The sequence below is a fragment of the Nicotiana tomentosiformis genome, chromosome 6, assembly GCF_000390325.3.
Source record: "Nicotiana tomentosiformis chromosome 6, ASM39032v3, whole genome shotgun sequence".
Classification (NCBI taxonomy): Eukaryota; Viridiplantae; Streptophyta; class Magnoliopsida; order Solanales; family Solanaceae; genus Nicotiana; species Nicotiana tomentosiformis.
Window position 1 is genome coordinate 94,715,970 of NC_090817.1, and position 26,505 is coordinate 94,742,474.

Below are 26,505 nucleotides of genomic sequence, written 5' to 3' on the forward strand. Positions count from 1 at the left end.
TATTTGCTTATTTTGTTGTATTTTCTTCGTAAAATGAATGTGACAGTTGAAAAGCTTTAATATGTGATGAAACGTACTGATTAGCAGGTGTATTTTCCTTGTCATCTTCAGATCACCAAATTGAGAGTTTTCCTTTTACTTGTCATTTATGAACATAAGTTATTTTACTAGTGTACCAGCTTTTCGATCATATACTTGTTTAATAACATTGTCGTTATACGATTTAATACTCAGAACAATAACCAAACACAATGGCCCTACTAATGCAGTTGCCATTATACTTTACCTCATTTATAAATGTCCATATTCTTTATTTATAGAGTTAGTAAAAACTTCAGTACCTATATCCTATGAAAAACTGTATCTTTGATTCGGGGAGTGCTAACCCATTTAATGGATATCTTACGCGATATAAAATTTGATTAGTCAGGATCCTAATATGAATACCAAATAATACTAAACACCGGGTGCTGAAACAACCACCCCCAACACACACACAAAAATTCTATAATGCACAAGCCACAAGTGTGCCAAATGGTTAGTGTGACAAAATTATGAATCACATTGGGAATATTTCATCAGACATGACTAATCAGAATCAGAAAGAAACAAAAAATATAATGTTATATTGTACGTAATACTTATGAATTATGTCAGTTCATGATTTCAGAATCCGGAAAGAATAAAATTTTACAAAAAAAATCATGTTGAAATGGTGGGTTCTACTCCTGAAAAACGAATTAAAAAATTTGTCAAGTTGCAAATACATCAGAACCCCCAAATCAAAAGAAAAAGAAGAAAATTAATATAACAAAATTAGTGCTGTCATCTCCAACCAACTGGTAATACTTTCATCCACAAATTCCCATTTTAAGTGCACTACAACAAGGATCCCAAACTCTACTCCACTTGTTGAACATGGGTCATAATGACAGCTCTGTCAGCTAATTTTTGGCTTTGGCTAACACGTCAAGTCTAGCGCCCGATGAAGCCCAGCCAATGAAGGATAACTGCCAAAAGCAGCACAAGTATGGCCAAGATCATGCCAGGTTTCCCTAAGAGCCAATTTTTCGTCTTCTTCGCGCCTTCGACTCCTCTTTGAATTCTATCAGCCCACTTCATCTACAATATTCGGAAAAAAAGATTTAGAATGTATAAAAGTTAATTACTCACGAGACTAGACCTACAATCAATGGTTAAAATGTGAGGTTATCATGTGAACTTAAAACAAAGAGATGAATTAAATAAACTATTCAGAAACCAGACAATTACAAATCCCAGAAAATAATCAAGGTCAGAAAAATTTCTCAAGAACACAAGCCCACTGTTCAAGTGGATTCTCGTGGCATAACATGATGCTAGAATATAGGATAGCATTAAACATCAATATGACTAGCAAAATGTTCAGAATTGTATTGCTTATTTCATTCAACAAGAATCCAACTCATAAAAGCCAAATTATGACAAAACCCCATATGATCCAAAGACGTGGTTTCAACATATTCTCATCTAAAGAGTTTTAAAATGTGCACCACTTCACTCATATGTGCTCCCTTCTTAGTGATAAGATCTTTCTCCTACGATTTCCCACAGCTCACTAACCATTTACTTTTACTTGGACCAACACAAGATAGACTTCGGCCTTTTCATTCTAAACTGGAGAAAAGTAGGATATTGGTTCTAAGGGAAGATGCATTATATGTGCCAATCACATGAAATAGAAATGTGTCATAATAATGCAAAACTGCTCACTGAAAAAAAGGCACACCTTCAGAAGAAAATTTTCCTTTGAAGAACAGAGAAAAGGGGGATACAATCACACCAGCATATTTTGATAATTACCATTTTTTCCAAGTCATCTGGTGACAATGATGACATTGCCTGTTGAGCTTTCTCTGCATCTTCCTGACTGAGCTTCAATCCAAATTGTTCGCTCATATTAGCCATCATCTCTGGACTCATGCTTTTAATCATTGAAGAGAACATCTGTCAATTTCAGGAACCAAGTGTTAAGGAGTAAATCAACGAAGACCTAGATACGTCAGCATAAAAACAGGTAGAGGCACGTACAATGCAGAAGTAGTGAAGGCACAGCCCCTCTAAAAGCACCCACTCATAAATGGATAAATGTAAAGGGCAGAGAAGTCTAACTAACCCCCACATTGGTATTTGTTAAAAAAGTAGACTTAAAAGTTTTATCAGACGGTTCACAACAAGTGATGAAACATTCTAGATAAAGAACAAATAAGATATGAAAATTTAAAGAAGGGTATAATGAAATTCTTTTATCACTGGAACTCATGGGGCCCTCAATGCATGTGCTATTTTACATAAAAATTTACTTATTCTCTTCAAATATGGATTGCTGAAAAGTCAAGGTGGAATGGTATCTTAAAACAGTTCAACCAAATTAAAACAAAAAAAAAAGAGGAAATAATGGTCTGAATATTGGGTTAGTGGAGAGACCAAGGTATTTTACAAATTTAACTCAGGACATTTTGAGTTAGCAGTAGGAACATTAGAGAAAATATGAATGTTGGATCTTTATTAATGATATAGGCAATACTAATACAAACCATTACCAAGAAAAAGAATAAAGCCCCTGATATGCAAATTTTCACAAGAAAGGACTGAAGTAAACACCTGTCTCATGGCTGGATCTTTCATTTGGTTTCTCATTTCTTCTTGCAGATCAGCATTTGAGCTTGATAAGCTTGATTGAAGACCATTATTTGAATTAGAAAACCCTTCAGCTGAAGCGCTTGCACTTGCACTGTCATCCACTTTGAAACTTTCCCTAGTGTCTCGAGGTTTTGACTGCTGATTTGGCCTTGACCCACTATAATCTATAGTTGTTGCAGCTGATACTGGACTTTTCTCTTTTAACGTAGATGCCATTGCAAACATCTTTTGCATTTCTTCTGGAGACATCTTGCCCATCATATCAGTTGCCATTTTCAGCATGTCGGGCGTTACATTTGGAGGAACCGAACCAGGCCCAAAGTTATCTGAATAACCTTTATTAAGAAACGGATTTTCTCCTTGAAAGGAGGAAGCCAACTGGACCATTCTTTGTAGTTCTTCAGGTGACATCTTGCCGATAACATTAGAGGCAGTCTTTACCATTTCAGGGGGTATGCCTTCGGCTTTTCCGCCACTGAAGGCAGCTAGGGTGTCTGGATCAGTGCGAGAAATAAAATTCTGGAAGGATCTACAACCATACAACAGAATTAAAAGGTGTATCATTATTGCCTGAGTTATGTTTAAACTACGAATGACTGCCAACATTGGTGAACACAATCTTATACAAGGAGAAGAAAAAAAAGGAAATGATTGCTATAAAGAAGAAGGGCAATGTTTAGAGCATAGGATTTCTCCTAAGCAAGTGAATTTGATCATAACAAAGTATGACCTTTCAGCAGCACCAAGCAAAGGATTAAAGTACAATGGAATATTAGACATTGCATCTAGACGAGATTTAGCATATGACACATCTTACCACAGACCAATGACCTAGATGCCTAATTATGTTTTGCAGTATGAAAATGAAATAAACAAGCTAATCTGATCGCTGACAACTATAGTAACTATCTAGTCATCAACAGGTTTCCATAAACTCAACAACACTTGAGATGCAAGATAAATAAAACATTCAAAAGATTAAGGACTATGTGTGCATGAAAAAAGTTAAGAGAAAGATGCAATTTGAAGAACATACTACATAATCAATAGTCTAAACCAATTCAGAGTTTCAAAGTACAAGAGGGTGGGAAATTTGAGAGTACCAAATAGCATATAGTTTTGTAAGGAAGCAGTTTTTGCAACGTCATGGTCATTAATATGTCATTCTTCAACTACATGACAAGAACACGAGCAAAAGAAGTTCCACACAGACAAAAGCCAATACAGGTTTAAAATATGATCGGATAAAATATATAAGGAATTGAACTGACATTAAAAAACTGACATCAAGAAACAAACCTAATGGATTCTGGGTCATTTTTTAAAGCCTCCAAAGACTCTGAATTTGATAAGGGAGGCCCACCAAGGATTTCACTTTGACTCTTAGGAGGGCTGATCGCTTCTCGTGGTTGTGACGCAACACTTTCTGCAACTTGACTGTCCGCGGTTTCAGAAGACACTGGTGGTTCTTCTTCAGTCAATTCTTCAATAACCAATCCTCCTCTACCTGCCCGAGAAAGGAGGACTCAAGTTCAATTAACATGTGAATATTTTTAAAAACAAAATCCAAGTACAGCTAAAATATAGATATGTGGAAATAACATACGTCTTGGAGCACCACCTTCTTTCACCAATCTTTCTTGGACTCCCCTAAATAAGCAAATAAAAAATCTTTAGCATCTGAAACCTGATGCGCACTAGAATTTCAGCAAAGAGATCTAAAAGGTAAATGGAGGGATACCCCATGGAACGTACATTTACCAGTTATTATAGAAAGTGTAAACAAGAATACCTTAAGACATCAGCAATAGTTTCATCATCAGGTGAGACTTCGTGTGCTTTACTCAAGTCAGACACAGCATCCTGTTTATGGTAGAAAATAGAAATGAGAAGACTTGACAAATATCTGACATTGTAAAGGAAGGACTGGAACGAAGAATGAACAATGAGAAAAGTCATACAAGAGTCGATAAATACTCACTTCTAACTGTCCCAGAGCTTTATAAGCTTGACCCCTACGATAAAGGGCTTTGATATTTTTGTCGTCATATACCAGAACCTGCACCAGCCATGTATTAAATAACCACCATAACACTGCAGTTGAGAATCATATTCAAGTATGGTTCAATCTCAAAGCTGAACTAACATAAGACTTGAATGTCAAGTTTTCACTTGGGTTTTAAGATGAGAGTAGAAAAAGTTTAACATTTAACGTTAATGGGTATGACTTTCGGGCCTTTAAGTTGTTCTTTTGATATTTCTGAGAATAATTTCTTTTAAGAAAAAAAGCTGAGGCGAGAAGTGTAAAAGTGACCTTTAAATTATGTAATATGTAATCACATTTTTCTTTTAAAAAGGGAACACTATTTTAGAATAGACACGAAGAAAAGTGAAAATTCATTTCGGCATAGAATAAACAACCCTCAGCCCTTGGACATCTAAAACAGAAAATCCACACATTGATATTCAAATATATAATGAGGAACACAATTGGAGCTGGATGCACATGGTCCCCCACCATGTTATGCAAGAATACAATTTTAATTAGAATCATTGAGCCTCAAAGTTAGGCAAACCTGAAGCACTATCAGAATCAGACAAACTTGAAGAACTATCTATTACCCCCATACCTCACTACCTTCCTTTATGCAGTCATCGTATTGTCCAGTTTTTAAGTAACACGACATCGTGTTCAAGGAACAAGCCAATGAGAGACTCCTGCCTTTTGCAGCAGGAATACTTGACAGATTTTTCTTCGCCTGATAACCAAAGGAAAAGAAATAATCAGAACAGAAACTTAAGTTTGTGCCGACACAAGCAAATCAAAAAGGCAAAGGTTAGACTTACAAGAGAATATTTCTGCAGGGCCTCCTTAAACCTTCCCTGGGTGTGAAGATCATTTCCCTGCCATTTATACATAGAGATCCTCAAATAAGCTAGAATGGGAAATAAACCAAAGCTTCCTTCAAGCACCTCATACTCTGTTTAGCATTTAAATCAAAAGTCACAACAGCCAATTTTATTGCAGTATCACAGAATATAACATTGCATCCAAGACAAGAATCATACCAACCGGAGGTAATTATGTTACAAGAGTAACTGCTTAGTAAAGATATATAATAACTGTCATAAATCAGGTTAGACCTGCAGCTTACAAGTCACAAATTATTTATCTCATGCAGAGACAGAGAGAAATTTTTTGCAAGGTAACTATCGAATTACACAACCATACGTGACAGGGAGTTGTATGCAATGGTATTTTTAAGAAACATATTAGATAGTTCAAGCTTGTTTATACTACAGCTAATTAAAGATGTAAAATCTAGCTCACATGCTCTAAAGAAAGTAACTCTCTTCTTATTGATCATACGAATGAACATGAACTCATTGAGTTATTGATCTGGTATATAGGTAAATGTTTCCAGTAATTCCGTACTCTATTAAGCCTTGTATTTTTTCTTTTTAAAGAAAAGAGGAACAAGAACTATCACTTCCTAACCAATAATGTGTTAGATAATCTTAAGAAAGTGTGTTAGATAGGAGATGTTCTCTATAAGCCCCAATTTACAGATCCGTACCAGAACATTTCAAGATAGAACTAAGTGTGTACCAAAAGATTTATACACAGTTGAAACCAAATGATTGCAAAAATGGAATTAATGGGCATCTAATCTGTGTATCACAAAATAAATTACCTGCTTTTTCAGCAACTCAGCTCCACTAATTTCATATTTAACCTGTGCATCCATTTGGGCACGCATCGCTGCTATTTCTTCAGGTGATGCATTAGCCATTTTCTTACCAATCTCAGCCATATCCTCTGGACGGGTATGCTTCAACTGTTCTGCAGCAACCTTGAAGTCATCTGGTCTCATGTTTTTCATGCCTTCCGAAGCCATTCTAATTAACTCGGGATTAGACATCATCTGTAAATCAGCAGCGTGTCAGGACCGATAAGGAAAAAATTATCCGAATTCATTTCAAAGCGGAGATTGATCCAAATTCCAAAAATTCAAAAGAAAAAATGAAAGACTGACAAATGCTTGGTGATCAGGAGCAAGCATATAGGAGGTTTCACCCACTAAAGTCCACTAGTCCAACTAATTTCATTACTAAAAGTTTGCACTTATTCCAGTCCTAATAACTCCAACTGACCCATTCACACAAGACGCAGTAATTTATTCTTCAAACCTGTCAAGCATTTTAATTTTCGAGCTGTAATACAAGCTTTTCGATAACAGAATAGTAATACAAGCTACCACCATCAAATCTTTTTTTTTTTTTGTGGTTATGACAGTGGTACCCGGGGCCGCCAACTCGACTATTCTACCGAGTACCTGTTATCTCCCACCAACAAAGGTACCAGGCACCTCTGCCCACTAAGGCTTAGGCGGATGGGAAGAAATTAGTAGTGTTTTTTGCAAGGGGATTTGAACCTGAGACCTCATGGTTCTCCTCCCACCTCCGTGACCACACCCTTGGTTGCTACCAGCCATTAAATCAGAACTTCCAAACCAAAACAAATCACAAAATAATCCACAAAAACTCTTTTTATTCCTTTTTCGAGGGATCTAAATCTGACCGACTATAATTCACCAGTAGCAAGCCACTCCTCACCTTATGCTTTTAATTAACCCATCAGTAAGGTGATGAATAAATCCTTAATGTTTTCCTCTTTCAATATTCGTAACGCACCAAAACAATTCATCAAATTGGCCAAAAAGGGGCTAAAGTCATTCCAAGTCTAATTCTATCTGAATAACAGTAACTTATTCATGCAACAAATTAAAACTCAAATTCAAATATTCCCTTTATACAAAGAATTACGAATTCAAGTTTGTGAATTTTAACGAAAAGGGTATGGAAGTAAAGGAACCTGCTGCTGCATCCGAGCCAAATCAGCAGGGGACATGCGACTCATCTGCTCTTGAGCCATTCTCATCAATTCTGGATCCATCATGCCGTTGAACATTCTTCCTAATCCGAAATACACCAATTGGAAAATCTGATTGTTTTCTAAATATTCCGATCAAATTAGACGGTTCGGTAGACAAAAACTTCAAATTTATCCGAGATTTGACCCGATTCACAAAATTGTTTTAAATATAACCGAACGTAGTTGTTTCGAATATATATATGATCGTGTATGATAGTGATCCGTTCGTGGCACAGGAAGAAGAAGACAAGAGAATGAAGCAAATAGTCGTAATTGGTTGGACGCCTACCAGAGAAGAGAGACGTACGAATGAAGGAATCCTAGAAATTTTATTTTTTGGTAGAGGACTAAAGGGAAAGTGAAGGCCCTCAAACTTTTATTTGTGATGGTCTACACCATTAACCAATTCTGAGGTATACCATACCCCTCCAACTTTTATTTGTGACGATCTACACTATTAACTAATTCTGAGGCATACCATATCCCTCCATCTTTGAAAGTAAATACCCTTCCTTAAGGCAACTGCCTTTTTTTTTTCTTTCTGTAAATTCTTTTATGGCACTAGGAGAATATTAGGGAAGGAAAAGAGAGAAAGGGATTCTGCTGATTACCATAAGATTTTGGTGTTTAGGATTTGTTTGATAATTGTGTTAATCTCTTTTCTTTTTCTTTTTTGATGAGACATGCTACTTGTTTGACAACTCTATTGCTAACAAACATTTTAAAATGACAGAATTGAGGTTTTAAGATTATAGATTATATTGTCATCACCCGCCACATCATCATGTCATGTAGGTGTCACTTGGCATATATTTTTGCCATATGGAAAGTTTATATATGAAATAGATTAGCACATGTGGGAAGGTTCTAGAGAAATACAGAGGTTTCCTAGGAAAACCCTAGAACCTTATGGATTTGCTAGAAAATTCCTTGGAAGATTCTAGCTATGTAGAGAATTCTAGAGAGGGGACTTACTTGTAAATAATAAGAGACTTGGGTAATAATTTTTATTTACTCACTAGCCCCTAGGAGACTAGTATAGAAAGGTGATATTCAATCGTAACTCATCAAGCAAAACAATCAAGTTCACTATGATAAAAATCTTCCTTTGACAAATTTCTCTTGTCTTTCTTATCTAACATTCCCTTAGCTGACTTGGCATAGCAAGATTGTGAGCAAGTTTTGGTAGATCATGAGTAAGTTATCAAGTACTGCATGTGTACTTAGTTAAAGACTAAGGACGTGACAACGTGGTATCAGGGCAAAGGTTATGACTAAGGGGATATTAGAAAAAATTCAAGAGATTGCTAGAAGGAAGCTTCGTAGGGTACCGTGGTCGGGATTATCAAGGGTGTCGTACTTGCAAAAGGGACAAATGTGAAGGTCCCTAAGCAAAAGGAGTATGACGGTGCACGGGATGCATGTGAGGTGGACGACTTACTTTTGGAAGATGGATAAGTACTTTGAGGTAGTCAAGGAGGATAACGAAATTGTTGAGGTACACAACGCCTCAATGTACTTAACTGAGGTTGTCGCGCTATGGTGGCGTCGGAAGTGTGCCAACATGGAAAAAAGGGCTATGCAAGTTTGAGACATGAGAGCAGTTCAAGAAGGAGTTGAAGAGCAATTCTACTCGATGAATGTGGTGTACGAGACTAGGTGGAAGCTAAGGGAGATCCGACAGACGGCCACAATTCGGGAGTATGTGCGTGAGTTCACTACCTTAATGCTGCAAATCACATCGTTGTCCGAGGAAGATTCCCTCTTTTACTTCATAGATAGGTTACAAAATTAGGCAAAGTAGGAGTTAAGAAGACATCAAGTAGCCAACGTAGACTAGGCCATAGCGGTAGCCGAGTCTCTCGTTGACTTCAAGATGGAACCTGCCAAGTCTAAAGAAGGCAACGCCGAGAGGGATGGGGGAGATCATGACAAGGACAACAAGAAAGGTATAACCAAGGTATACAAGGGCAATGGTAAGGGACCATCCTATAACGGATAGGGGTCCAAAAGAAACGGCAAGGGGCCGAAAAATGGTAGCGAGTACGTGCCTAAGGGAGGGTGCTACTTCTGTAAAGGATCACATGGGGCAAGTGAATGCCCAGAGTTGGGGAAGCTTGCAACAATGATCGAGAACTTTGCTTAGGCACACAAGGATGACACATGAGGAACCGTCTTCATTGGGGAGATGCGCTTGGAATCTAAGCCGAAAGTAGCGGATTCCAAAGCCTATCTTGGCGCCATGCAAATGGAGCATGGTGGCAGCAAGAAAAGTTGGGCAAACATAGTTGAAGAGGATGGCGAGTTACAAAGTGATGACACGCTATCAGACTTAAGCGATGCACCAAGCAGAGGGGTCAAGTTTGCTAGCAAGGTTGGGACCACGGAGGGTAGCCAAATAGGGAGTGGAAGCATGGACCCGATTCTTGAGAAGCTGCTAGACTTGGCCGAGTCATGGGGAGATTCCGGCCAAGAGCAAGGAGAGGCATCCGATGAGCGGAGGATCGAGGTCATCATTGCTAGCCGTCCAAAGTACAAACAGGGCAAGAAGAAAGGTGACCAGTACCTTTTGACATGGGAAGGCAAACCGTTTCATAGGGCATCATGGCTAATGGACAACGATCTCCGGTGATACCAAGGTGAGGTGCGCGCGCGTACGTATCGATACTTTGTGCCGAGGGCGGCACCTAATTGGGTATTAGAGAGTGTCATGACCCGCCACATCATCATGCCACGTAGATTCTACTTGGCATATATTTTTACCATATGGAAAGTTTACATATGAAATAGACTAGCACGTATGGAAAGGTTCTAGAGAAATATAGAGGTTTCTCTAGGAAGACCCTAGAACCCTATGGATTTGCTAGAAAAATCCTTGGAAGATTCTAGCTATGTAGAAGATTCTAGAGATGGGACTTACTTGTAAATAATAAGGGACTTGGGTAATAATTTTTATTTACTCACTAGCCCCTAGAAGACTAGTATATAAAGGGGGATATTTATTTGTAACTCGTCAAGAAAAATAATCAAGTTCACTATGATAAAAAGTTTCATTTGACAAATTTCTCTTGTCTTTCTTATCTAACATTCCCTTAGCGATCTTGGGTGTAGTAATTTAGGCTGACTTGACATAGCAAGATCGTGAGCAAGTTGTGCTAGAACATAAGTAAGTTATCAAGTGCCGCACGTGTACTTAGTTAAAAACTAAGGATGTGACAATATACTTGAAAGGTAGGAATTTAATGCACTCAATTATCAAACTTCTTTTAAGAATAACTAGTGTCTCGTCACGTGCATTGCACATTGCACGTATATCCTGTATCATTTATTAAAAATGGATAATGCATACACATTATAAAGTATAAATTTAAGTACATCAAAAGTCGGTATTCTTCTGTAACCTTAAGACCGTTTTTGAATTAAGAAGGCATACTCTCCAACTAGTTCTATCTTTGTTCTTCTCTAGCCGTCATGCTATCAAATATATTTTGGTATATTTGTATTTGAAAATTTGATTGCTCCAATATACGATGTCAGAAGCATCATTCTTTGATCAACTTTATCTTCATCATATTCTTCAGCCATAACAATTTCAATTACGCCTTGACATAACCTTCTCAAGGTTGATTGCAATTTTGTGGAGTATTCAAACCTTGCCTTTTCTCTTTCAATGGACATATCATGCATAAAATATTCATAATGATAAACTTTGATGTTGTTTTAATGTTGTATTAAAAATATATTACCCTAATATTTAAGAAGTATATTGCATATAATGTAAGTTCAAGAATATAATAAACGAAAAGCAATAAAATGGAGACTCATTGAATTACGTACGTAAGTATATGTATGAAGTCATCTTTCTCAAATATATATATATATAGAACCTTGTATGCAAGAGCAAGAAGCATATAATAGCACCATTAATTATAGCTTATATGACCACATCTTTCATCAAATATTCATATTCTAGAGCTATTTATGCTACGAAAGATTTTACTACGACGCTTCTAGATAACTAAAGAGAAAATAGTCAAATGTTAGTGATAAAAAGAAGAAAAGGGACAAAAAAAAATCCAACTAAACTTATACATGCAATCTTTTGCTTTTATAAGAAGTTGTTTCACTCTTGGACTTTTATTTTGATCAAAGTCATGTTTCATATATTTTTTTTTGCATGTCTATATATAGTTAATATCTCCATACAGAAAAATAAAATATAGCCTTTGCAATATAAGGTTTTAAATACATAATTTTTCTTAAATTTAAAATAAAGTTTACATACCTAAAACTACATAAAATGTATTATAACACTATTACTTAAAAAAATTTATAAAAATTATTGTCATAGAAAATAATTATTCACTCACAAAGAATTTAAATACAACTCCATTGCTAGAATTTGTTTGGCATAGGCCGATCATACTCAAGATTTCTACTATATAGAAGAGTGAACTTCGGCAGCAATTTCGACATGTGTGCTTGATGGAATTTGAAATTTTTACTAGAGGGTATTTCAGTCTTTTATAATATTATTCACCTAAGCTGTTGAATTCGTGTTGTTGAGGTTAAAAAGTACATCCGAGACTGAGTTCACGAAAATACCGAAATTCTTTCCTCATAATTCCTTTCGTGTCCTCTACTCGAAAACCCACTCCATTTGACATAAGTTTATTAAATCACAACCGATTATTTGTATCAATCCAAGGGCTTAGCTCTTTGCTATATAAGTTCTTTCCACACTCTCGAATTCCCAAATCCAACCGTCTAACCGTCAGTGGCGGATGTACATGGACACTTATGGGTGCTTGAGCACCCATTACTTTTAACTAGATGTAGTAAATTTACATAGACAATTATAAAATTAGTTAGTTAAATATAGAGTGAGCATCCACAACTAAACTCATATTTTCTCTTCTTTTGGATTTTTTATCGGCGAGCATCCATCAGTTTAAAATTCTGGATCCGCCACGGCTAACCGTTGTCTATTCCATCAAATTGTTCCTTCTCTCCTACATCGGAGAAGCAATTTCTCTTTTTTGAAGACACCTTTTCGTTTTCTTCCAACTTAGTTCAACCATATTTCAGTCAGTTTTCCAAACTCTTACTCTCACTACATCCTCTTTCTCTCCTACATTATAACTGAATTGGGTCTTCGCTGGATGTGATGTTGTTGCATGAGTTTTGGATTTTTTTTTATTCTTAGCACCCATAGGAAAGTTGGTACTCTACTACTCTCCGCTAGCCGAAGAAGGCTTCAGCGCCATCTCCATATCTTAAAAGCATATATTTTATGATTTCTTTAAATATATCTTTTCTAAAACAGAGAACACCCCAAGCTGACCTTTTGATGCGTTTTTTGTTTCTTTTAATTTTTGTACTTCATTATTGTATTTGCAGATGAAAGTATAATTCAATATTCTTTAATATGAAGGATCAATGTTATCAAATAAGTTAGTTAGGAACAAAAAATTCTAAATGAAATACATACAAAATAGATATATGTATTTGAAATTGACAAACAGAAAGGAAAAAAGGTTAGATAAGTATGAGTTGACCGTTGAAGAAAGCAAAGATCAGTTGAAGTTCTTGGTGATATACACTATAAGAAAGCTATATCTTCGTGGCATCAAAACCCAAATAATGAGTAGATATATTACTAAGCGAACCATAGTGAAAATTCAATCATTCCAATTCGATCTAGTAGTTCAACATGGTATCAGAATATCTTCATTAACTAAATATCTCACTTTAGCCTCTAGCCAAGCAGATTCATATTCATAGATTTCTTGGCTTTTCTCAAGTTCAAAAGCTTAAAACCTCTGGTTCAGTGCTAGAAGGTCTTCCACTCTTTTTGCTCTCTCACTAAAAGCTTGTAATTGTTTTGTTGTCAGCTCATCAATGACCGTCGGAGGACCTCCAATCGATATGGTACATGAGGTAACACAACCAGAAGCAAATGGGTAGCAACCCGGCTTAACAAAAAGGTTTCATACCCCGCTTTTAAAAATATTAACACACAACACGCCACAATTATGTAGGTGAATTCAGTTTTCCCTTTAAAATCCTTTAACATAAGACCAAATAAGAGCCCACAACTTGAGTTTAGTAGGGCAAAATTAGTGTTCACGGGCATCAAGATCATCACCATAAGAAATTTAGCACCGACAAAGCTGAAAATGTCATGAAAAAATTCTTGTGAAATCGAACTACAAAAGGTGGCAGATTTGCATGAAAGTGCCACAATTTTTTTAGCTGTCTTCTGCTTGTTAGAATCAGTCTTCCTAGGGCCTATCCTCTTAGACATTATTGGCGGCGACCCCGGTGTGCAAAATTCTGTACAAGAAGGTTATGATGAGATGCCCACTTGAATGATATTCCATTAGGTAAAAGCTCATCCCAACCGCATTCCCAGGAATGGCCCAAAAAGGTTGGCCGTTTTTCCGAGGGCGGGAGAGAACATAATGCGCTTACCTCCTAAGAGCGCATCCTCCATAGAATGGTAGATTAAAAGGATTAATGAAAGCAAGTCAATCATCCCATAAAAAACGCGATGAGTGATATATTTTTTGTGTCCAGTGGTATGTCTTACACCATGGAGTATTACATAGAATGCAGAAATACTATAAAGAACCACGGACACCACCACCACGAAACACTGAAATTTTATTCTCATTCCCTATACGAGCTCATAAAATAGCTTCAACAAATATATAGGTACACGTAAGTAACCTTCTCGGGGCTACATACAACCTCTTGGACCACTTATTCCGGTTACAATTCCAACTCTATTTGGATCTCTCCACTTACGGTAGGCCCAAAAAAATGGCGACCACATTTATATAGGCAAACTTTAGTTCTTGAGGCGAAAGGTTATCCCTATTAGTTTATTAAGGGGTAAGCTTTGGAATAAGAAAGAAAGTGAAGAAAAGTGTAGGGCCATGATGCAATGTGGGAATTTGAATACCCCATAAATTCACTTAATATATCATAGTTGGATATTGTAATTGGAAGATCAATTTTTGACATTTATGTTTAATTTAATTGATTATATTATTTTTTTTATAAAAGTATATAAGCATAAATAACTTGATTTAATATATTTTAAGAGTCGAAAAATATTTGAAAACCATTTGAGCACAATAACCTTGGGTCAAACTCCATCTCTTTGTGTAGCGAATTCCTTTAGTTCTCTTTCTCTGTTGGGTTCGAATTATATGCTCCTGTTTTGCTTTATCCATCCGCTCTGATTCGCTCTTTAGAGTCAATTTATCCTTTTTTCTATGACTTTTTTTTTTATGGTAAAACACATTTTTTGGTAAATAAAATAATTATGTCTTACACGGAAATTATTAAATTTATTGCAATACTTGGTGATCATGACTTCCTAAGTAATCATTGAACATGTCTAATATTATCAATTTATGCTTTATGATATATGTCTCTCTTTTTGTGTTTTTGTGTCTGTTCCTCTATATATTTCTAGATAATAATTGAAAACATGTGAGAGAGTTCGTGATTAGTCCGGATGCTAAATATCCTCCAATAGAGAATACGATGCTAATAGCTTGTAATTGGATTAGTTCAAGGACAAAATATTTTCACGTATTTAGTCCAACAACTCAACTAGATTCACGTTATCACATACTTAATCTAATAATTTAAACTTTTATATGCGAGATAATTCACACAATAAAATTCGACAACTGCCGAGTGATTACGATACTAATCCAATATTTGGTTAGCTGCATATTGATTACATTAGATACGTAGTACATTATACTTTAGATTTAATATATTTGAGAAATATTTTTTGTGTAAAGAAGAAGAGAAAGAAACCTATTGAATTTTTGAAGGTTTTCATCATTTCATACAACATACTGGTCTACCTCATTACTTTAGAACTAATGCATTTTATTATTGTTTTTTAAATATAATATAAAACTCTCATCAAACACGAATCTTGCTTGATTCCTAAATATCTTTATCTATGATTATTTCTACTTAACACTTAAAAAAGAATTTTCATCTTTTAAATAGATAACAAAGTAATGGGAGAAGAAACTTGTCACGACCCAAAATTCCACCACAGGCATCGTGATGACACTTAGTCTCTAAGACTAAGTAAGCCGATTACAATTACATTTGGAGTCTTTTTTTTAAACATATAATTTAATACAAGTGTCGAAACCAAAAGCGAAAACAAATATAAAAACCTCCCAAGACTGATAATAATGAGTCACGAACTCTAACTGAATACATGCAATGATCTCAAGGATCGAGTATACAATACTATTCGAATAAAAGTGACAGTACAATAATAATGGAAAGACTCCAAGGGACTGCGATGACCAAGCAGCTCTACCTTGAATCCTTGCGATCAATACCCTAACTCTTGCCCGAGTCCGATATCTCCAATACCTGGCTCTGCACAAAAATGTGCAGAAGTATAGTATGAGTACACCACAGTCGGTACCCAGTAAGTATCAAGACTAACCTCGGTGGAGTAGTGACGAAGTACAGTCAAGACACTCACTAGTCTAGTAACCTGTACAACATTTCATACAAAATATAATAGAAACAGATAGCAGTGATAGCAACAATAATCAACTAGTGACATAAACAACAAGGCAATAAGAACACCATAAATATTGCTCATACGAATAATAAAGACAAGTATAACCAATTAATCAAGTCCTTGAAAATATACATTTTTTCTCTATAAGTTTTCCAAATAAAAATCTTTAGAATGTAATCTTATCAATTAAACATATCCCGAATATACTTCCTCCAAATAAATATCTTACGAATTTAAATCTTTCAAATAAATATCTCCCAATATGACTCTTTCAAATAAATATCTTGCGTATATAATTCTCTTAAATAAAACCTTTCAAATATAATTCTTTCAAATAAAAACCTTTCCTTTCGAATATAATTCTTTAAAATAAAACCTTTCGAATATAATTCTTTTAAATAAAACCTTTCGAATATAATTCTTTCAAGTGAAATCACCAGTTGACACCTCACTTCATAATCCTAAAAATCTCGGGTCTCAACTCACTTTCATATCTCACGGCATCTCGTGCCCATATTTCTATCCCAACCGTACGGGCAATTGACAAGACAGAAGACATAATAATTTAATGAAATGACTGAGGAGTGAACGACGGGTACTTCATAGATAAGTAACAGCACATCAAATAGAGGTAAACAACAGGGGCGCTCCCGAGGTATCGCCTCATAAACCCAAATGTAAATGCTCAACAGGGGGATCTCCCGAGGTACCCCCTCGTAGTCCTAAAGTAAATATGCAGTACAAGGGCATCTCCAGAGTAAACGCCTCGTAGTCTCAAAGTAAATATACAATACAGGGGGATCTCCCGAGGTACCGCCTCGTAGTCCCAAAATAAATATGCAGTACAGAGGGATCTCCCGAGTAAACGCCTCGAAGTCCCAAAGTAAATATGCAAGAGCAAGGACGAAAGAATAACTCAACAAGAACAACCTCTTCTTAAATCCAAATTTTGATAAATATATTAACGCCTCAATTTAAACTTATTTACTTAATTATTTGCAGATGAAAAATCCATAATGTGATTATTTTCAAGAAATATCAAATCAACAAACACACGGAATTCACATAAAAATTCAAGTGGCCATCACACCAAATTATCATATAAATTACAAACATAACAAACAAGGAATAAGGCATGACAATAAAGGATTTAATAAGTGCCAACAATTTTCAATTTAATACTTAAGGGTGTCTACGAATTTTAACCGACATAATTTGTACATATAAACTAAGTACGTACTCCTCACCTCGCGTACACGACTTTTACATTACACAAATGGCACATACAACTCAATGCCTAAGGGGTAATTCCCCCACTCAAAGTTAGGTAAGACACTTACCCTTTTGAAGTTAGGCCGATATTCCAAAATAGTCTTCTTGCTTGAATTGACCTCCAGACAACTCAAATCTATCCAAATTAATTATATAACTTCATTAAAATTCATCGAAAACAATTCCGGATAATAAAACGTCAACGCAAAATTTTGCATTAAAAAGTCAACCAAAAGTCAATGCGGGGCCCGCCTCTCAGAACCCGACAGAATTTTTACGAAATCCGAATACTCATTCTGATACGAGTTTAACCATACCAGTTTTATCGAATTCCAATAATAAATCATCCTCCAAATCTTGAATTTCCGTTTTTTTAAAAACGTTTTACAAAAATCCCAATTCCATCCATAAAAACTCAAATTAAAAGATGAATATAATCATGTATTTATGAAATATAATCACTTTCGGATGTATAACACTTACCCTAGTCGAAGTCATGAACAAATCCTCAAAATCGCCCAAGAACCGAGCTCCAAAAATTCCAATCGAAAATGAAGAAATGACCATTTTTGGCCCAGTTCCGCTTCTGCGGAACAATTGGTCGCATCTGCGGCCTCGCTTTTGCGAGACCAATTTTGCTTCTGCGAAACACCACTGCCAGCCAAAACCACGCACCTGCGGACAAGGCTCCGCTTTTGCGCAACCGCAGGTGCGGCAGGAGTTGCGCTTCTGCGCTACTGTCCGCTTCTGCGTTCCCTTCACCCGCTTCTGCAATCATGCAGGTGCGGAAAATTCTTCGCACCTGCGACCTCTGCCCAATCCAGCCTTCCTTCCCAATTTCGCTTCTGCTAAGAAGCTTCAGCAGAAGCAAAAACACCACCAACAGATTTCCAGTAGTTCCTTCAAGTCCAAAAATCAATCTGTTAACCATAAAAAAATTCACCCGAGGCCCTCGGGACCTTAACTAAATATACCAATACGTCCCAAAATACAATACAAACTTAGTCGAGGGCTCAAACCACATCAAACAACGCCGAATTTATGAATCGCACCTCGAATCGAATTATGAGTTTTCAAATCTTCCAATTTCTATAATTTGCGCCGAAATGCATCAAATCAATCCGGAATGACTTCAAATTTTGCACACGAGTCATAAATGACATAATGGAATTGTTTCAATTTCCAGAATTGAATTCCGACCCCGATATCAATAAAGTCAACTCCCGGTCAAACTTTTCAAAAAAAATTCTATTTTCCAACTTTCGCCAAAGACAAAAACAATTAAATTAATCATGTTCCGGGTGGTGATCGCACTTATAAAAAAGCTAAAGTTGCACTTGATGGAATATACTTTTATCTTGGCACAGAAAGAAAAGAAAACTAATAAGTCCAGAAGATAACATACCAAGCTAAATCTAAGATGATCAATGCAAAGCAACATATATATTGGGCAAGGCATCTGTTATTGCATTTCAAAAGGTCAACAAAATAATAATTTAGAAAATTATGATCTATCAAGCAGGATAAAAACTTAACCCTAGTGGCATATCTACAAATATAGAAATATATAAAAAGGCACTGCATTTTTAAAAGATTTTGACTAAGCATTGGTAGGTTTAAACATGTTGTAAGACAGGTTACCTAAAACTTTTAATGGGTAATATTTTTTTGAGACACCTGAAAGTTAAATAAAAAACTAAAGTGGTAACATTAGCAAAATAAACACAAATATGTTACTGGAAGGTTGTTTAATAACTCATCAACCTTATCCCATAGAATTGAATGCTTATATTGACATACAACTGGGCACATAAGGGAAAAGGAAGATGGCTCTTTTGCTTGACGAGGAGACATGTAATGACCCGACCGGTCGTTTTGAGAATTAGCATCCCATTCAGTGGTTTAAGGTCTCGAGTAACTTCGTATTATGTATTATAACTTGCGTGTGTGGCCGGGTTCGGTTTTCGGATGATTCAGGAATGATCTGGAAGAACAATTCTTATTTTAGAAACTTAAGTGAAAAGAGTTGACCGAAGTTTGACCTTTATGAAGACGACTGCAGAATAATGTTTTGATGATTCTAATAGTTTCGTATAGTGATTTTGGACTTAGATGTGTGCGAATTTGGGTTTGGAGGTTCGTAGGATAATTTGATGCATTTTGGCGAAAGTTCAAGGTTTGGAAGCTTGAGAGGTTTGATCAGGAGTTGACTTTGTTGATATCGTGCTCAGATTGCGATTTCGAGAGTTGGATTAGCCCCGTTATGTTATTTTGGATTTGCATGCAAATCTGATGTTATTCTAAGTTGATTTGATATGATTCGGCATGAGTAGTAGAAGTTGAAAGTTCATAAGTTCATTTAGTTCAATTTGAGGTGCAATTCATAGTTTTTATATTGTTTGATGTGATTTGAAGCCTCGAGTAGGTCCGCGTTATGTTATGGAACTCATTGCCATGATTCGACGGGGTCCCAGGGGCCTCGGGTGTGTTTCAGATTGGCTACAGGCCATTTCCTTCTATTTTGGAATGCTGATTTGCCGGTGTCTGATGTTCTTATTCGCGACCACGAAGGTTCAACATCGATCGCATAGGCTGTTTGGTGACTGACCCTTTTTCCTTCTTCGTGTTCGCGTTGGTTAGTTCGCGATCACATTGGTTAGTTCGCGATCGCGTTGGTTAGTTCGCGATCGTGGTTTGTCTTACACGTTCGTGTCATGACCCAATTTCACTTATAGGTCGTGATGGCGCCCAACATCACAAGCTAAGCAATCCAACTAGTGAATTAAATATATAATTCCTCTTTTCTATATTATTAAAATAGAAATATTTAAATAGACATGATTTATGTGAATAACAATAATTTTCTTAACGAGCGGGAATAAATAATTCTTTCAAATTCAATAATTTTTAATTTATTAATTAGCTTCACTAGCTGTAATAAAATGACAAGGCATCGTGTAATTATTATTATTAGGCACGATTTCTGCCGAGGTCGTACGACCCGATCTAGAGTGTCGTTTACACTGCCGAGGGACGTGCGACACGATTCATAGAATCATCTATACTGTCGAGGCGTTCGGCCGCTCCACAAGAAAGGAGGACATTTTCTTATGAACCTCCGGAGTGAGAAGTTATTATAAGGCTAACACATAAGGATGTACAATTTCTATTAACAGTCAAGTAATTTGCATAAAAAATTCAAGTATATGAAATTTCAGTCTTTTACTATTTCCTCTTAATAATTTTCAATATAATTCCAGTACTTTAATTAAATAAAGGATGCAATTATCACAAGTAATTCATAATTTGAATCCTAAACTACCCGGACATAATATAATTAGTAGCTACGCATGGACTCTCGTCACCTCGTGCGTACGTAGCCCCCGCAATTAGTAACAATTATTAATTTAAATTACTTATGGGGTAAATTCCCTATTACAAGATTAGACAAGAGACTTACCTTGTCTCAAAGTCTACTTCCCGATCACAACGTCGCGTTAAAGTCTCAATTCGGTGCCGAAAAATCTGAAACTATCCAAATGTTATACAAAATAATTAATACATGCTCAATAATTTGAAATTAGACTATTAAATTAATTATCCGACCCAAAATGGTAAAATTTCTAAAATTCACCTCAGGCCCAGATGCCCAGATTCCAGAAATGTTCGAAGGAAATCGTTACCCATAATCTCAAGAACTCAAATGTATAATTTTCATTCAATTTCATAACCATTTCCGTGGTTAAAATATTGTGTTTTTCTCAAAATCTAGGTTTTTCATCCAAAACCTTGATCTCCACGATTTACAGGTTATAATCTACCCATAATCTATGTATTTAACTTAAAATGTGTAGAATTAACTTACCTTCAAGTTGCTAGTTGAAATCCCTTCTCAAAATGCTCCAAAAATCGCCCAAGAATGGAGGAAATATAGGCAAAAATGGATGAGCCTCGCCCCTTTAAAACGTTTTGCCCAGACAACATTTTCGCTTCTGCGGCTCCGCATCTGCGGAAAAGAACCTCGCAGATGCGGCTCTCCCCCTTAGCCGGCTCGTCCGCTTCTGCGGTGCATGCACTGCACTTGCGTTGGCTCCCGCTTCTGCAGCCCTTAGACCGCTCCTGCGGTCGCGCATCTGCGCCCAACTCGTCTGCACCTGCGACTTCTGGGCTGCCATCACTTGGCCGCTTCTGCGAGCTTTGGGCTTGCTTCTGCGAGCTCGCACCTGTGGTTGGCCAAGCGCAGGTGCGATTGCAGCAGAAGCTGGAAGCTTCAGCTGCTGCTCCAAATTTCAAAATTGGTTCGAGCCTCGTCCGGTTAACACCCGAGGCTCCCGGGGCCCTGCCCGAACATACCAACAAGTTTGAAATAATAAAACGGACTCGCTCGAACCCTCGGAACGTGTAAAACAACTTCAAAACTAAAAATCATACCTTCAACCAAATTGATTCAACTTAAAAATTTTCAAATTCTTCAAACTTGCTCCGAACGCGCCGAAACATACTTAAACTACTTGGAATGACACCAAATTTTGCGTGCAAGTCTTAAATCACCATACAGAGCTATTCCAAGGCTCGAAATTTCAAACGGACCTCGATTACTCCAAAACCTACTCCAAACCAAATTTAAAGAACCTTAAGCCTTCAAATAGCTAGTTTTCACTATTGAGCGCCGAAACATTTTCGGGTTGTACAAAACCCGATTCGAACATACGCCCAAGTCCAAAATCATCATACGAATCTATTGGAACCGTCAAATCCCGATTATGGGGGTCGTTTTATCAAAATATTGACCGAAATCAAACTTAGCATTTTTAAAGCCAACTAAGGAACCAAGTGTTTCGATTTTAACCCGAACTCTTCCAAATCCCAAACTAACCATCTCCGCAAGTCATAAAGGAGTAAAAGCACCTACGGGGAGTCTTATTTAGGGGAACAAGGTTCTAGAAAGCAAAATGACCAGTTGGGTCGTTACATTCTCCACCTCTTAAACAAACGTTCGTCCTCGAACATGTTTAGAATTATACTTGGAGTGCTGAATAAATGTGGATATCTGCTCCGCATGTCCTCCTCGGCCTACCAAGTCACTTCCCGACTGGTTGGCCCCTCCACTGGACTTTTACCGCAGAAATCTTCTTGGACCTCAACTGGCGAACCTGTCTATCAACAATGGCAACTGGTTCATCTTCATAACCCAAGCTCTTATCTAGCTGAATTGTGCTGAAGTCTAACACATGTGATAGGTCGGCATGATACTTCCGGAGCATCGATACATGGAAAACCGAATGAAATTCCGATAAACTGGGAGGCAAAGAAAGCTCGTAAGCAAAATCCCCAACTCGTCTCGACACCTCAAATGAGCCTATAAATCTTGGGCTCAACTTGCCCTTCTTCCCGAATCTCATGATTCCCTTCATCGGTGAAACCTTCAAGAGAAATTTTTCACCCACCATAAATGATAAATCACGCGCTTTCTGATCCGTGTAACTCTTCTGTCTGGACTGTGCTGTATGAAGTCGCTCCTGAATTAACTTTACCTTTCCCAAGGCATCTTTCACCAAATCAGTACCATATAACTTAAACTCACCGGGTTCAAACCATCCGATGGGCGAGCGACATCGCCGACCATATAAAGCCTCAAATGGAGCCATCTCGATGATGTATTGGTAACTGTTATTATAAGCAAACTCGGCCAAAGGCAAGAAACGATCCCACTAACCTCCAAAGTCAATCACACATGCCCTGAGCATATCCTCCAAAATCTGAAATGTCTGCTCCGACTATCCGTCGATCTGCGGATGAAAGGTTGTGCTGAGCTCTACACGGGTCCCCAATTCACTCTGTACTGCTCTCCAGAATTGTGAAGTAAACTGAGGGACTCTATCTGATATGATGGAAATTGGCACACCGTGCAACCGAACTATCTCCTGAATATAAATCTGGGCCAACCTCTCTGAAGTATACGTAGTCACAACCGGAATGAAGTGTGTCTTCTTGATCAACCTGTCGACAATGACCAAAACTGCATCAAAATTCTGCAAGGTCCGTGGCAACCCAACTACAAAGTCCATAGTAATGCGTTCCCATTTCCACTCCAGTATAGTCATCTGCTGAAGTAGGCCACCTGGCCTCTGGTGCTCATACTTAACCTGCTGGCAATTTAGGCACCTAGCTACATACTCAACTATGTCCTTCTTCATCCTCCGCCACCAATAATGCTGTCTCAGGTCATGATACATCTTTGTAGCACCTAGATGAATAGAATACCGAGAACTGTGTGCCTCCTCTAGGATCTTTTCCCTCAGCCCATCTATATTAGGAACATATAGACGATCCTGGAGTCGCAGAACACCATCCTTGCCAATAGTAACTTCCTTGGCACCACCCCGTAGTACCGTTTCTCGAAGAACCAATAAGTGTGGATCATCAAACTAGCGAGCCTTGATCCGCTCAAATAGGGAAGACTGGGCAACAACACATGCAAGAACTCGAGTGGGCTCTGAAATATCCAGCCTCACAAGTCTATTAGCCAAGGACTGAATATCCAAAACTAATTGCCTCTCCTCTAATGAAATAAAAGCCAAACTACCCATACTCTCCGTCTTTCTACTCAAGGCATCTGCAACTACATTTGCTTTGCTCGGATGATACAAGATAGTAATATCATAATTTTTTAGTAACTCAAACCATCCGCGCTGCCTCACATTTACGTCCCTCTGCTTGAACAAATGCTACAAACTGCAATGATCAGTGTAAACCTCACAAGACACCCCATAAAGATAATGCCTCTAAATCTTAAGAGTGTGAACAATTGCAGCTAACTCCAAATCATGTACCGGGTAATTCTTCTCGTGGGGTTTCAGCTGACGTAAGGCATATGCAATAACTCGCCCCTCCTACATCAATACACAACCCAAACCAATGCGTGAAGCATCACAATATACTGTATACATCCCCGAACCGGAAGGCAACACTAACACTGGTGTTGTAGTCAATGCTGTCTTGAGCTTCTGAAAGCTCACCTCACAATCGTCGGACTATCAAAACGGAGCACCCTTCTGGGTTAATTTGGTCAAAGGTGCTGCAATAGATGAAAAGCCCTCCACGAACCGACGATAATAACCTGCTAACCCTAGGAAACTCCTGATCTCAGTTGCCGAAGTGGGACGATTCCAATTCTGAACTGCCTCGATCTTTTTGGGATCAACTTTAATACCCCCGCCCGATACAATATGCCCCCAAAATGCTACAGAATGTAGCTAAAACTCACATTTGGAGAACTTAGCATATAATATTTGTTCCCACAAGGTCTGAAGCACCACTCTCATATGCTGCTCGTGCTCCTCCTTACTGCGCGAGTAGATCAAAATGTCATCAATGAAGACAATGACAAACGAACCAATATATGGTCTGAATACTCTGTTCATCAAATCCATAAATGTCGCCGGGGCATTAGCCAAACCGAAGGACATCACCAGAAATTCATAATGGCCATATCTAGTCCGGAATGCAGTCTTTGGAACATCCGAATCCTGAATCTTCAACTGATGGTATCCCAACCTCAAGTCGATCTTAGAGAACACCATAGCATCCTGCAACTGGTCAAATGGATCATCAATACGCGACAACAGGTAGTTGTTCTTAATGGTAACTTTGTTCAATTGGCGATAATCAATACATATTTGCATAGTTCCATCCTTCATCTTCACAAATAATACCGGTGCACCCCAAGGCGATACACTCGGTCTAACGAACCCTTTAGCTAGTAACTCCTCAAGTTCTTCTTTTAACTCCTTTAATTCTTTCGAAGCCATGCGATACGGTGGGATAGATATAGGCTGGGTATCTGGAGCCAAGTCAATACGTAAATCAATATCACGATCTGGTGGCATGCCTAGAAGATCTGAAGGAAATATATCAAAGAACTCTCAAACTACAGGCACTGAATCAATCGCCGGAGTCTCTGCAGTAGTGTCCCGAACATAGGCCAGATAAGCCAAACAACCTTTCTCGACCATGCATCGAGCCTTCAGAAAGGAAATAACCGGATTAGATGCGCTGACAGACGAACCCTTCCATTCCAATCTAGGTAATGCTGGAATCACCAAGGTAACTGTCTTGGCATGGCAATCTAGGGATAACAAGTCCATGCCCAGGATGATCTCAAAGTCAGTTATTTCAAGCAGCAGAAGATATGCTCTAGTTTCATAACCACATAATGTAACAATGCAGGACCGGTAGATCCAATCCACAACAACAGAATCGCCCACAGGAGTGGACACATAAACATGAGTACTTAAGGACTCACGAGAAACACCTAGGAAATGAGCAAACAGAGATGACACGTATGAATATGTAGACCCCGGGTCAAATAATACAGAGGCATCTTTGCCGCAGATAGAAATAATACCTATGATCACGGCATACGAGGCCTCTGCATCTGGTCTAGCCAAAAAAGCATAGAACCGAGCTGGAGCGCCATCTGGATGGCCTCCACCTGGATGGCCTCCACCTCTAGGATAGCCCCTACCCACCTGCCCTCCGCTTCTGGGCGGCCGGGCGGCTGGCGGAGCAGCTGGTGCGGTAATCATAGGCTACTGACTCTACTGCACTGGTCTACCCCGAAGCCTGGGGCAGAATCTCCGCATGTGACTGAAATCCCCGCACTCGAAACAACCCCTCGGTACGGTGGACTGTTGAACTAAAGTCTGGCCCTGGCGACGTAAATACCCACTGGAGGAACCCTGAATAGCTAGTGGGCAGTAAGAACTCTTTGGCATATCACTGAAATAAGGTCACACTGGAGCATCCCGAGGAGGCGGTGGTGCTGGATATGGAGGCCTGCTGGACTGCCCTCTCACGAACTAATCTCTACCCCCAGACAGGGCATCTCTGAACTCTCCAAAATATCTAAAATGCTTTTCTCTAATAGCCTGCTCTCGGCTACGCTGATGCACACCCTCAATCCTCCGGGCTATCTCTACAACCAGCTCAAAGAAGTCCCCATCTCAACCTCTCAGGCCATAGTGGACTGAATGTA

The 26,505-nt window shown here is 38.0% G+C and overlaps 1 protein-coding gene across 1 annotated transcript; it reads right to left on the reverse strand.

Moving 5' to 3' along the window:
- Positions 1-605: 605 nt before the first annotated feature.
- LOC104100387 (outer envelope protein 61) lies at positions 606-7,940 on the reverse strand. Its single transcript, XM_009607598.4, has 11 exons — positions 7,559-7,940; positions 6,378-6,608; positions 5,530-5,586; positions 5,313-5,441; positions 4,664-4,741; positions 4,475-4,545; positions 4,289-4,332; positions 3,982-4,189; positions 2,644-3,211; positions 1,843-1,986; positions 606-1,122 (listed from the first exon to the last, which is right to left on the reverse strand). The coding sequence occupies exons 1-11, from the start codon at positions 7,652-7,654 to the stop codon at positions 976-978; spliced, it is 1,773 nt and encodes a 590-aa protein (XP_009605893.1). The 5' UTR covers positions 7,655-7,940; the 3' UTR covers positions 606-975.
- Positions 7,941-26,505: the final 18,565 nt, after the last annotated feature.

Coding starts and splice junctions, on each gene's coding strand:
- LOC104100387 (XM_009607598.4), bottom strand. CDS start 7,654: ATGTTCAACGGCATGATGGATCCAGAATTGATGAGAATGGCTCAAGAG. Junction 5,442..5,529: donor CCCTGCAGAAATATTCTCTT/GTAAGTCTAACC, acceptor TTTGGTTATCAG/GCGAAGAAAAATCTGTCAAG. Junction 4,333..4,474: donor ACTATTGCTGATGTCTTAAG/GTATTCTTGTTT, acceptor TTGCTTATTTAG/GGGAGTCCAAGAAAGATTGG.